This window comes from Mustela putorius, unplaced genomic scaffold (assembly GCF_011764305.1).
Source record: "Mustela putorius furo isolate JIRA1106 unplaced genomic scaffold, ASM1176430v1.1 tig00003845_pilon_pilon_pilon, whole genome shotgun sequence".
NCBI classification, from domain to species: domain Eukaryota; kingdom Metazoa; phylum Chordata; class Mammalia; order Carnivora; family Mustelidae; genus Mustela; species Mustela putorius.
This window is the reverse complement of record NW_025421998.1, coordinates 73,703,368-73,717,132: the sequence shown is the minus strand read 5'-3', so window position 1 is coordinate 73,717,132 and position 13,765 is coordinate 73,703,368. Positions and strand designations below refer to the sequence as shown.

The 13,765-nt window shown below is 36.7% G+C and overlaps 1 protein-coding gene across 1 annotated transcript in view; it reads right to left on the bottom strand.

The window, feature by feature from the left end:
* The window catches only part of MET (MET proto-oncogene, receptor tyrosine kinase), a 112,484-nt gene that overhangs the window by 73,325 nt on the left and 25,394 nt on the right, over positions 1-13,765 (bottom strand). The window contains exon 2 of the mRNA XM_004741918.3: positions 8,114-9,330. Within this exon, the coding sequence (XP_004741975.1) occupies positions 8,114-9,316 (1,203 nt within the window). The 5' untranslated portion in view covers positions 9,317-9,330. The remainder of the gene's footprint in view (positions 1-8,113; positions 9,331-13,765) is intronic.

Below are 13,765 nucleotides of genomic sequence, written 5' to 3'. Positions count from 1 at the left end.
TTAGTTTTTGCTATTGACTACCACTGCATTAGTGCTTGTATCTGCTTAGTGCATTAGCACTAAATACTATTGATTCACTCAGCTCACAGACCAATTTAATCTTTGCATATGTCCCGTTTGAGCACCACCTCACCTAAGTTCAGTTAGTAAGAGTGGCTGCTAGATGCAAGTGTTAATCAGATTTTGAATTTAAAACACAATTAGAAAATTTAATATCATACAAATTTACACTTTTTAGGTACATGGACATAAATTCTAGCTAATCATGAATAATCCATATATTTTGAGAAGACAACTAAGCAAACTTAATTTTCACAAAAACAGCTTCAGAAAAGATTGCTTTCCAAATCAAAACTGACCTTAATTCACCCCTTTTACCTAGAGCATGATTTGAAATATCACCAACCATTTTAATGTCCTCTGATTGATGAACATTTTGATGATTTACCCATATAAGACAACTGAGGTCAGACTTCAGTCTGAATTTGCAGTTTTTATTTTTTGTTTTATAGTTACTATTCATAAGGCATTTTGCCTTTTTGTGAGTATCAAGCAGGTGAAAAGAGCCTTTATTTTATATCATTCTGCATCTATAAGACATTTTTCTGTCCTCTTGTTAAAAAACTAGAGAATATTTTTGAAATACAGAGGGTAGATGCACTTCATCTGCTCTATGTTAGCCTAGGTCTGGGTGAAGTGCAGTAAACCTCTCCCCCAAGGCTTTTAAGATAGGAAGTCAACCCTGCTGAGAGAGTAATTCATATGCAAATGAACCAGCCCGGAACTTTTTAGTTAGAAAACATACATAATTAGCAGACTGGAATGTATTCAGGATCTTAGAATCACTTACCACATTCACCATTATTAAAAACAAAACAAGACAAAACAACACAACAACAAAACACCAAGGCAGTTTTAATAACTTCAAGAGTAGCTGAGCCCTTGGTTTCATTCCCCTGATAAATGAGCCCTTTTACAGCCCTCCCTTGGCGGCTGGAGATGTGACATACAGCACATATCTGGGCCTTGAGTCATTCTGGACTCCATGTGCCCACTGACTCAGTATCTGTGCCAATCCATGAATAAGCAACAGCAAAAATTCCTCGTGGGTATTCTATCCAAATTTTAACAGATCCTCCTTTTTCTTATTAGAGGAGATAAGAAGGCGGGGTGGGATGACCACTGATAAAACAGAAGTAAGAGTGTAACATCCAAAATTTGATATATTATTCTGAGTAAAAAAATCCATTATTACTTAAGAAGGTTAACAGTCTTATCAAAATGCAGGATCGCAAATGCTTTTATTTGTTTCTAACCATGTAGTACTATGACAATGAAAATATCATGTATTAGAGTTGTCTTCCAAGTACTGTTAACACCAGCTTTTCAAAAGCCAACTTTAAACATTTTTTTGCATGAACTCTTTATTGTTTGCTACATTCATTTTACCAAGTGAATCTCCTTGTAGAAACCAACTACTTATGTAAAATAACATTATACCACCTACTTCAAAAGACAGTAAGAAGAATGAATAATTAATTTAGAATGCATTCATCACATCATGAAAAAATGTAACCCACAGGTAAAGCCTACCTATATTTTTGGTGACAGTTTAAGCAATAACAGTATTTCTTTGCTGTTAGCTTATAAAAATGTCAGGCCTTTACTATTTATTCTTTCCTGGGGTGAACCTGTGAATAAGCTACCAAATCATTTAAAGAAGGATTAGCAGGAGGAAGAGAAACCCTAGAAGACATACATTAGGGGCTCACTCTGTAGCACATTTTCAATACTCTGTGGGTGTGCCCAACAATCTCAGAGAGCATTACAAAATTCTGGAAAGAAAATCATTCAAAATTCTTTTTAATAAAATAATGCAGTATGCTACTTTTCATGGGACAGTAGCATGTAATTCTAATAAGTAAGTTAGGGATCAGTGACTCCCTGAGCCTGGGTGAGAATGAAGAAGAATTTACAGGAGGAGAGGAATCAAGTGTCAAATTAAAAAATTTCTACTTAGGTTTTTGTTTTTTTTTTTAAGTATATTGAATCCTTATACCTCGAGGATTTTCTTTCTTTCAAAATTTTGCTTTGGTAGCTCTTGCATTTGGCATAAGGCCAAGGTATCTAGTGTTTAGAATGAAGAATCCTCAATAACATTTTTCCTGTAGGATAAAATTCTCTTGTTTCCCAGTAGAGGAAGTAAAAAACCCCTGAAGTTTGACTTCACATTTTTCATCCCTAATACAAAAATACTCTCTTGAGAGTGCTAGATTGTTTAAATAAGACATGCCAAACCAGTATAATTACATGGATGTTATTTGTAACACTGACTCCACATTCCCTGTTCAAATGGTGCGGTGTGTGGGAGATTACAGATATATGGCCTATAAAGAGTTATAAATCTTTGTTTATATTATTAAATATTATGAGACATGCCCTGAGGATGACAGATCAATAATGGTCCTTGTGGTTTCCTGATGGAAGGCTGCAATTATTTTCTTCCATTACAACTTAAATGTAACCCAATTTTACTCATCTATCATCTTTATAATAGAAATAAAGAAACATCACGGTATGTTTATTTTTCTGCCTATTCCTATTATTCCTTGTTTGCATCTTGTTTTGATTTTGCTTTCATTCAAAATTGTTCTAGTCACTTTGCTTTCTTCCTCTGATGGCTCTGAGCGGTGACCCTTTAACTTTGGCACTCCTTGAAACGGAGATGGAAAATTACTACTTTAAGTTTCCTTTATTTTGGGAAGTGGTTGGCTACTCTTTGAATTTGAGTATAAATGATATTCAAAAACAAAGAAGCTTGATACAAACAACCTGTGAGGCTGACTTTTTCTGAAACTGCACTATCTGCAAATTCTTGAATGCACAGTATAATTTAAGTTATGGAAGCACAGTATCTCACAGTGCTATAGGTAGTTAGAACTGAAGGTTGGGGAAAGGAGCATACCTTACACCTTTCAGCTTGACTAGGGTACAATTCTGTTTCAGTTCTCTTTCTCTCCAGCCCAAACCACCACCACCGCCCACCTCTTTCTCTTTCTCCCCCTCTTTTTTTTTTTTTTTAAACTATTAAGTTTTAAGAAGGACTTACACAAATTAAGTATAGTGGAGGTGGGTCACTCCTAATAGGTAGGAAGGTAACACCTTCATGAGCCATAGAACAAGAGTGTGCCCCTTCCAGAAAATTCAATAATCTAAATTTGTCTTTCTTCACGTAAGTATTCCTTACAATAATAGTTTACTATTTATTATGTGCCAAGGACTAAGTTAGGGTCTTTTGTAAACTTTATTGCACTTGTTCTCCCAATGGCCCTGCATGGAGGGAAAATGTGTTCAGAGAGTTTAAACAATGCTCTTGTGACCAGAAGGTTATAAAATGGTGGAGTATACATCTGAACCCAGATCTCTTTGACTTCAGTCTTGTTCCTTTAGGCTGTGTAGTCTCCCAAAGAGCTAAATTTATGGTCACCTTATTGTGCCAGGTACTTTATATATATTACCCCCAAGTTTTACAAAACCCTAAGAAGTAGGTTTTGTTCTGTGCATGTTACGAATGAGGAGATTGAGACTCTAAGCAGTCAAGTCACGGAGCAGAAGTCACACAGCTGGTATGCAATAAGCTGGAACTTGCATCTAGGTGCACCTGGCACCAAACTGCATGTTTCACCCCTTCAACTGATCAATCACTGGTCATTAAGACGTTGGTGAAAATATTTTTTACTACAAGTCTACTCTTTCTTATTTTTTAAAATTCTTTCCAATGCTTACATATAGAGCAAAACTTTGATATTGGAAATGCAAGAAAAAGTGTAATGTGATTAATTATATTTTCTGGTTAGATGAGAGATATTTCAACAAAACTTTTCCAAATTTCAACTCTGATTGAAAATCTTTCAAAAATGTATTAATCCACTTCTCTTATTAAGTATAATTTAGGGAAGAGGACCTTTACTGACCTAGGGATTACAATTTTTTTTTTTTTAGTCAATATTGATCTCATTTGTGGGAAACTGGGCAAAGGTGTACTGATTCTATTTTTTCCCTAGAATAGCTGTCATGTTAGTAAATCCTTTATATGTATGAAACTGTTGGAGAGTCCCATCAATGTGCTTAAAATGAAATGAATTTTATTTTATTTATTTATTTTTAAGATTTTATTTATTTATTTGTCAGAGAGAGTGAGCACAGGCAGAGTGGCAGAGAGAGGCAGAGGGAGAAGCAGGCTCCCTGCTGAGCAAGGAGCCTGATGTGGGACTCAATTCCAGGACGCTGGGCTCATGACCAGAGCTGAAGGCAGCCGCTTAACCAACTGAGCCACCCAGGCATCCCTAAAATGAAATGAATTTTAAAACTGTCTATCCCCAAAGAGAAAGTGATGGATTTTCTTTTTCCCCCAAATTTGGAAATTTTAAAAAGTCTCCTTATTATGGATAGTTTCTCAACTATTTTATTTTGAATAGCTGTTTTGAATGTGCTGTTTAGGGAATACACATTAGACTAAGACAACTTCAACCAAATACCAGTTTAGGATGTTTACAGAAGTCAAATGATGAATGACTATAAAGTAAAGATATTTAAGACTAAAGACTTAGTGATTATTTGTGGGTATGTAATCTTATAATTCTAAGTGTTAGAAATCACTGTAAACGTATCCCTTAAGAATTATTTTCAAAAGCAACATAGAAAATGGTTATATTTTGAAGACCATGAATTTATTTTTATTGAACTGATACAATCAACTCTAATATTACATGAATGGGTACCTGAGGCTTAGGATAAGTTTCCAGAAACAACATCATATGCAGAATCAAGGAGTTCTGAAGCACACATAACTTGGATATGAAGATGATATGGTCTGGAAACTATCAAATGACTCAAAAGAGGGTTTTAGAGATGTCATCAATATGAGAAGCTGTATATGAAGAGTCTACATAGATGGGTTTCATAAAATGTGAGAGTGGGAAACCCAACCAAATATGTGATCTGAAGTAAGTAAATCGGGCCTAAATACTGGCTTGACCCCTAGAATTTAAAAGACCCCCCCCCCTCTTTTGGGCACTCTCTCTGTCTGATCCTGTGACAGAAACTCTCTGTACATGGTAGAAGCTCGGACAGGGCCAGAAAACCCCTGCCATGGCTTTGCTTACACACTGAGGACCAGGCAGAAGCCTCAGCAGAAAATTACTGCTGCAGCTTTCCTTCTCTACAGAGCACACAATAGCCTCTCCATAAAGATCTGCTGGACTAGAAATGTTAATAACAAAACTACAATATATGTGTTTATTCACCAAACTTTATGCCAAAACAAAAGCTCTGTTCCAAGAAATTGTCAAAAGTGTCACCTGATATCTTCCCAAATAAAGCTGCCAAGACAAAATGGAGTCGTCTTATTGTATAGTCTTTCCAAACAGGTTTGATTTTGTAAATCATTGTTTTGTGTGAGTAATGGCTCTCTTGGTGCTTTCATTTCAAGATGAAGCTAGGAAATGATTGTATGCTGATTATTGGAACAATCTAGGTCTTTTTGTGAACTGGTATATGAAAACTGAGAATGTGGGTAGTCTCATTCTCAGAAGAATTTCAATCGTTAGTAACCAGAGAAGATAAACAGGCAAATAAGTAGAAGAGGTTTGAAGGTATTTGTTTTTATGGAATTTGGCCAGTGCAAAACTTGGCTTCCCTTATAAGAAGGTTATGTTGGCAAGCTCCATCTTGTTTTCCACAGGAATTTTTGTGATGGAAATGATAATGGTTTCAGGTGCAGTTGGTGCATTTTGGGCATTTTTCCTGGGTGATAAAACTGACCTGAATTTCATCAGATAATCCTGCATTTTTGTTTCTTTTGGAACACTAAAAGAGTGAAAGGGGTAGAAAAGCTCAAATGTATTTTGACAATTTCTAGAATTGATAAATACTTTTACATCAGAGGGTTGAAATGCACAAAATAATGAAATAGGATACCAATATACCCTCATATGGCAAAGTCTCTTTTTAAATTTTTAACAGAACAAGATTTAGATAGCAAAGTCATGAGCTTTCTTAGAGGCCCTAGAGGAACTACTAATAGAATCTTTTTAAACTTGTGTTTCTGATGCAATTTATTGGATACAAAAAAGTGTTTTTTCTGGAATGATATTAATATTCATTTTTTCCATAATTCCAGGTTTCTGAAAGTCTTTTTATTTCTTCTCATTCTTTTGTATTTTCTAGTGAAGAAAAGGGGCAGCCACATGAGAAATCCTGTAGCTTCTTACAGAGTTTGCAACATATATGACATGAATGCAGGAAGAAGTAAGTCTTAATTGGGACTTATGCATGTATATTATTTTTTATTCCTAGACTTCAGAGGGGTAAGGAGGGAAGTTATGTCTTTAGTTCACTAAAACATGAATTCATTTTCTCAGAAGTATTTTTTTAGCTTTATAAAAAGTAATTTGGGATATGCCTGGGTGGCTCAGTAGAATAAGCATCCAACTCTTGATTTAAGCTCAGGTCATTAACTCAGAATCCTGAGACTGAGTCTTGTGACCCGCTCTGCACTCAGGAGTCTGCTTGAGATTCTCTCTCTCTCCCTATGCCCCTCCCCTGCTCACATGAGCGCTCTTTCTCAAATTAAAATAAATAAACAAACAAATAAATAAAATCTTAAGCAAATGTTATTTGGAGTTTCCATTTGGGGTAGTATCACAGATATTTTAGCAAGAGTGAACCAAATGTTTCTGAATTCATATGTCGTTGGTACCCTTTAGCATATTATATACTTTCTTTTTATCAAAGGTATGTTTAATGTCCTTTTGCTTACAATTATAACCATTATTACAGAGATTAAAGACTGCTAAAGTAGTGAGATGTGGATTTCCAAAGTCAAACCATCTTAGAAAAGCTGTATTATTTGTTTATCCAGTTAGGATCACTAGTGGTTGTTACGTTAGGTGGTGTAGCCAGGTTCACATGTTTGAATGTGGGTCCAAACCAAGGGAGCCCAAGGCTGCAGAGAATTCCTGATTTGGTGCTCTTCCTCTAGCGCCAAGTGATCTGATGGCTAGTAGGATAAATCGATCCTCTGGGTATAGCTGGTAGCTTTTACTGTATCTAAAACAAAGCAACAAAGAATGTCCCTAACATTTCATGTGAAAATACACTTTCATATAGGTATAAACAAGTATTGATCAAATACTTTGTATTTATAAATATCAAATACCAACCAGGTAAAAAATACCTAACTAGAAGGTGGTAGACACGTCTATTCATGTAGAAAATACAAGGAAGGATTTGGGAATATAAACTTCCTCTCTAGTTTTCTAAGTTATTCAGAGAAGTGTATTAGTTCATTTAAAAATATTTTATTTACCAACATTTTAGAAGTTTTTTGTTTGTTTTTAGTTTAATTTTCTTTATATAATGCCCAAAATATAAACCATTCACTTGTATATCAGTAAGTGAATGGCGTTTCATAAAGAAAAAGCCTTCAAACCCACAAATTAACTTAAGCTTCTCATTTTAAATGTTGTAAAGACTACATGGGGATCTCAATAATTGTGTTTTACAGGAACTGCTATTGTGTTAAGCTTTGTTTAAATCTGACCAGAACTATTAAAGCTTATATGAGAAATAAAGTTAATAAAGTGTTGACAAACATGTAAAGCCAAACTGTAAAATATTTCCTCTTTTTTTTTTTTAAATTTTATTTATTTATTTGACAGACTGAGATCACAAGTAGACAGAAAGGCAGGCAGAGAGAGAGGAGCAGAGCAGAGAGCCCGATGTGGGGCTGGATCGTAGGACCCTGGGATCATGACCTGAGTTGAAGGCAGAGGCTTTAACCCACTGAGCCACCCAGGTGCCCCAATATTTCTTCTTTTAGAACCAGGTGCCCCAATATTTCTTCTTTTAGAACCACATTAATCTTTTCTCAAGCTATGATTTTATATTTAAATCAAGATTCAAAATCTAAATTTTCTTGCAAAGAATGTACAAATATTTCAGATAAAGATCATTTACCAAGCACCAAAAAGTCCTTGATACTCTTTTCTAGACTGCTACTTATTCTGACTTATACTTTATAGTTTATAAATGGGAAATAAATGTGACTTACCCTATTAAAGCAGTGTTCATGGTTGGGTCCATAAAAATGTTGAAGACATCTCACGTTGTTTTTGTTGACAATCTTGTTGAAGAATTCATTGACATATTTGATAGGGAATGCACAGACAGCAGAGCGATTCATTGGTTCAGCTGAATCTGGCTGGCTTCGTGCAAACACTCCATAGAGAATGTCATCATTCAGGTTGGCACCTATTTGCTTAGCGAGGTGGGCCCCAGGCTTACCAACATATGCAGCTTGGAGAATATTAAAGACTTCCTCCCTTGTGGATCTCTTTCTTCTTTTTTCTGTGAGAATACACTCCAGAGGCATTTCCATGTAGGAATGCAATCCAGAGTCTACAGAACAGAACCTGATTACTCTTGTGTGAAAAGTCTGGGCATCTAGAGTTTCTCGTTGGACAGTTAAAAAGTAAATAAAATGATTGCTTTCAAAGGCATGGACATATTTAATAGGGTAGGAATCTCTGAACTCAGGTAGAACATCAATATAAGATTGGTCTGTCAAAAACTTGAAACCATCTTGCGTTTCCTTTAGCCTTCTCACTGATATTGAATGCAATGAATGGTCTGGATGGGACGAGGAATTTATGGTATTGCCCACGAAGAAGTTGATGAACCGAGTCTTTTCAGATATCAGGACTTTGGTTCCCAGGGCACTCACCACACAGTCAGGGCACTGGCCAGGCTCTTCATCTGCCTGTGGGGAGTACATGCAATGGACTTCCGACTGTATATCAGCAGTATTGCTGCGTGGAAGGACATGTCGCTGGCAGGTCCCTCTCTGGACACTGCCACAACTAATGAGCTGGTCATCATAGTAAATATCAATAAGTAGAGCCATGTTGATGTTATCTTTCCAAACAGCGCCCGATAAATTGGCTTTGTGGCTGCAGTCCTGACATGGGGAACAATCTGGGTGTTCCAGCACGGGCCCAGTCTTGTACTCAGCAACCTTCTGAAGGTCTTTGTCATTTAAAACGTAAATATAGTTAACTGCACCGAGGTAAATATGATGCTTGTGTAAAACAACATTCTGGATGGGTGTTTCTGCAGTAAAGTTGGGAAGCTGGTACTTCATGTTCACATTCATCTCAGACTTCACTAGTGCCTCTTTGCACTCCCCACAGCTCCTCTGCACCAAGGTAAACAGAAGTACAAGGATGCCAGGTGCCAGCACAGCAGGGGCCCTCATGGTGAGAAGCTTATCTGCCAAAACATGTTCAAGGCGAGAGCAGTTTAGTTGTCATTAGAAACAAAGAAGAAACTGAAAGAACCATACCAGTTAAACTATTAGAAACAAATCTTCCTAACTGGAATTTTTACATCAAGTGAAAACAAAAAACTCTAACGATTTCACATAAAGATGCATTGTGCAGATGGACATGACTCTACATAGTTTAATTTTAGACTCAAGCCATGAACAAGTAATTTTAGAGAACCATTATGAGATGCAAACAATGTTCTGTATTAAAGACAATACAGAAACTAAGTTAGACTCATTTAGCAATGAAGTCAGAAACAGCAAATTTCTTTTTTAACCCCTTGCTGTTGTTTAATGTGGTTTAATATCTGTGGTAATGACTAGGTTGATATTTAAACTTTTTTAGTTAGTCAAGTAAAAGAACTGTGGTTCAGATTCATTTATTCTAGAAATCACAGCAGGCATTGTTTCCTTGGGAGCATGTAGAATTACTAGGCTAAATTTAGCTTCCTTGTGGAAGAAAACAATCATAAATTCTAGAAGCAATATGATCACATGCTGTTTATAGGATTTTGTGTGCAGAGGAAAGGTATGGTTATAATTTGGCTATAGCTGACCTATTGTTTTGGATAGACAAATGCTTAACTTAGTGTAAGATCACTGGAAACATAAAAACAATAAGCTGAAAATGTATAACATAAAATATAATGTTCAAGACTAAAGTCCTAGAATTATTTCTCAGGGAAAAACAACATATTGCTCATTACCAAGTCAAAAGCTATTTAGTAAAAAAAAAAAAAAAAACCACATTATTTTAACATTCCATTGTATGCACATGGACAATATTTCTAACTAGTTATCATGAATGCATTTGTTTTTCACTTTTGAAAAACTTAAGGTACATGAGTTATAAACACTGTTAGTTCTACTTATAAAAGTTGTAGGCAGGGTGGTAGGTTAACAAGGAGAGGCCTCAGAAGGAATAGAACCAAATAGCTATTACTTTTTTCCCCTCCTTTTTTAGTGCATAATTCTGACAAGACAAAAGGAACTTTAAAAAACTTACTAGGCATTATAACCATGCCAAAGACTAACCCTAGGTCTACAAAATCACAGCAGAATTCGCTAACAACTAGTATGTGCACAGCTCTGTATTTGCATTATGGAAATGGGTGTGGCACTTTCAGTGAACCTACGCTGTGGTGGAGAGGCAACGCACATATGCAAATAACTATAGTACACAGCATTATAATACCCTGCATAGCAAAAATCAAGAGCTAAAAGCATCAAGGGAGGGAGATACGACTTATACTTAGAATTTCTATGATAATGAGAAATAGGGACAAGTCCACTATGTTGTGAGGTTCAGGAAAGGAAGGACAATGTTTGTTTGACTCATCACTCTTTCCAAGGATCTGATATAGAGGCTAGAACACTGTAGGTGACAAATAAATATATGTTGAATAAATAAGTGAAAAAAAAGGAGCCTGGGTGGCTCAGTTGTTAAGCATCTGCCTCCAGCTCAGGTCATGATCCCAGGGTCCTGGGATCAAGCCCTGCATTGAGCTCCTGCTCTGCAAGAAGCCAGCTTCTCCCTCTCCCACTTTGCTGCTTTTGTTCTCTCTCTTCCTGTCACTCTCTGTCAAATATCTAAGTGAATAAAAATCTGCCAATAAGCTCAAAGTTATAGAAAAGGTTAAGTGTAGTAGCCAGAACTTGAATCCAAATCTTTTTTGACTCCAAAATCAAAGATAATTTTACCCTACCAAATTGACAGGAATTGTAGACATTATTTAAAAGGTAATAGAAGGTAATAGAAAAGTCAAGGATTTTGAGCTAGAGAATCATACTTGAAGTTTTACTTTAGAAAGACTGATCTGGAAGCAATGTGGCTGAGAGCAGGGTGTAGAACATAGCAACAGGAAGACCAGGTGATAGGATATTATTTAGTCCATAACCTCATTATCTATAAGGGCCAGAACCAAGATGGTATCCCCAAGAATAGAAAGGAAGCAATTAATGAGAGAATATTTGAGTAAATAAGATTTGACATCTCAGTTGGTGGAGTACAAAAGAGAATGCAAAGATGACTAACAGTTATCTGGGAAAAGGGGGAATGATTTAAAAACTAGGGTAGTCAATAGGAGGAAGTTAGGCTAAAGATGGACAAATATGATAAGTTGGTTTTAAATATGTTGAGTTTCATGTGTTATTGGGAAATGAGTGAAAACGTTCTACTACAGGGATGACTAGTAGGTTTTACATTGTTCATCAGGAAGTAGATGCCTCAAGTAAGTGAGGAATAAGGATTTCAACAGAGCATCTGTGCCAACCAATAGAGGCAAATGACAAGGATTCTGAGGAGAAGTCTGCCCTTACTAGGAAGGTGGAGTGATCAGTCTTAGGTAAGACAATATCTGCCTGGGGTGAGACAGTGGTAAGTGGAAGTATGAGTGCTTGGTAGAGTAATTGGGACTTGAGTTGGATTAGGAATAAACTTTGCATGTTATCTACACAGAGATAATGGTTAAAATCAAGAATAAGTTCATGGAGGGACAAGGTGAAGGAAGAAAAAAGTTGTATGAAGGAAATCTTGGGATTATTCACATTGGAGAAACAAAGGAAGGCATCAAGGGAGGTAAGTTCAGTGAGGTGTCAAGACAGCCGATGTTGTACTGTGTCACAGAAACCAGGTGAGGGACTTGAGGAGGACTTGACTTTCAAGAGAGTAAGCTCAGTAGATTCATTAGTTGTACTGGATACTAAATTACAAGGAAATGTATGGTAAGGAAGTAGAATGTTTATCAAAGGAAGGGCAAGCAAATCAGGGTCAAGAAAGATTTATTGTTTTTAAAGATTTTATTAATCTGTTTGAGAGAGAGAGAGAACATGCACAAGCGGGAGTAGTGGCAGAAAGAGGAAGAAGCAGGCTCTCCACTGAGTAAGTTGCTCAACGTGGGACTTGATGGCAGAACTCTGGAATCACGACCTGAGCCAAAGGCAGACACTTAACTGACTGAGCCACCCAGGCATCTCTTCCAAAGTTTATTCTTAAGTTGTAGGAAAGAAATGTGTTTATTTGTAGATCTTTCTCCCACTAACATTTATTGGGTATCTACTAAGGACTAGGCATGGTGGTAGGTTCTGGGAATACAGAGGTATGGTGCCTTTCTCTAGGAAGCTCAGAGTCACTTGATGGAGGACTGAGAGACAGTTATGAGAATGCAAAAAAAGGGCAGCCAACCACATAGGAAAAGATGCTAGAGCTGAGCCTTGAAGGAGGAAGATGATGAAAGGAAATTCCTGGTAGGCACAGCAGTTTGTATGAAAATATACAGAGGCAGGAAAGAACATATGGCATGGTCAGAAGAACCACAAGTAGCTGAGCCCAGAGAAATGGGAGAAACCAAGGCAAGCAAATGGGGGGAAATAAAATTTGTTGAAGCAGTATTCCAAAAGAGTTAAAAGAGGCATTACTAAGAGCCTGAAACATAAGAAAGATCATTTTCTGATACAGCGGGTGAGGAAGTCAGATAAAGTACAGAGACACTGGGCTTCAGGGCATATGATCTCAACATTATAAAAATAAATTAGGGTATATGACCACATTGAAATAGTTACAGAAGAGGTACTAGGATCTTCAGAGCAGAGAAAGAGGTTTAGAATAGCTACAACAAGGCATGCAAAAAGAGGTCAGCAAGAAATGAAAAGGATTACATAATAGTTCTAAGTTCTCCTTTAAGATAAAGCACAATGTGTTGTGACTTTCTCTTCACATAGAAAGAGTTTTCATCGGACCAGAGGTCGAAGCAAAAGCAAAGTGTGTCATTAAGGTGAAGAATTGAAAGAGGTATAAGCCATATAATAATACAAATAATATAACATGTACGGAATGCTTACTATGTATGTGCTAGGCATTCTGCTAAATCCTCTGATTTACTCCTTATAAACACACTTTGAAGTAGAGAGTAGTATTATTCTCCTCTTCTAGATGAGCAAGCTTGCCAAGAGTCACACAGAACTGAATTCAATCCCACATCTGGCTGACAAGAATCTGTCCAGACTCTTAAATGCTTCACTAGTACTGAAGCAGCTTCCTGAGGTAAGAGAGTACACTGGAGTAGAAGTCAGATAATCAGAGCTCTGGTTCTTGCTCTTTTCCTCTCCAGCTCTAAGACTCTGGGTAACTCATTTGCCTCTAAGTCCAGGGTCCAATCCTCACAGGATTGTTTTAAGTATCGAAAAGAAATCTCATATTTGAAAGCTTTGACCATTATATAGTGTATGCATATATAAATGCAGAGTGTTGTACTTGCTATTTATGTATTTTATTCTCATTGTTTTGAAATGTACTAGAAAACTTTGGGGGGTGCTTGGGTGGCTCAGTTGGTTAAGTGTCTGACTTCAGCTGACATCATGATTCCAGAGCCCAGGGAGCCC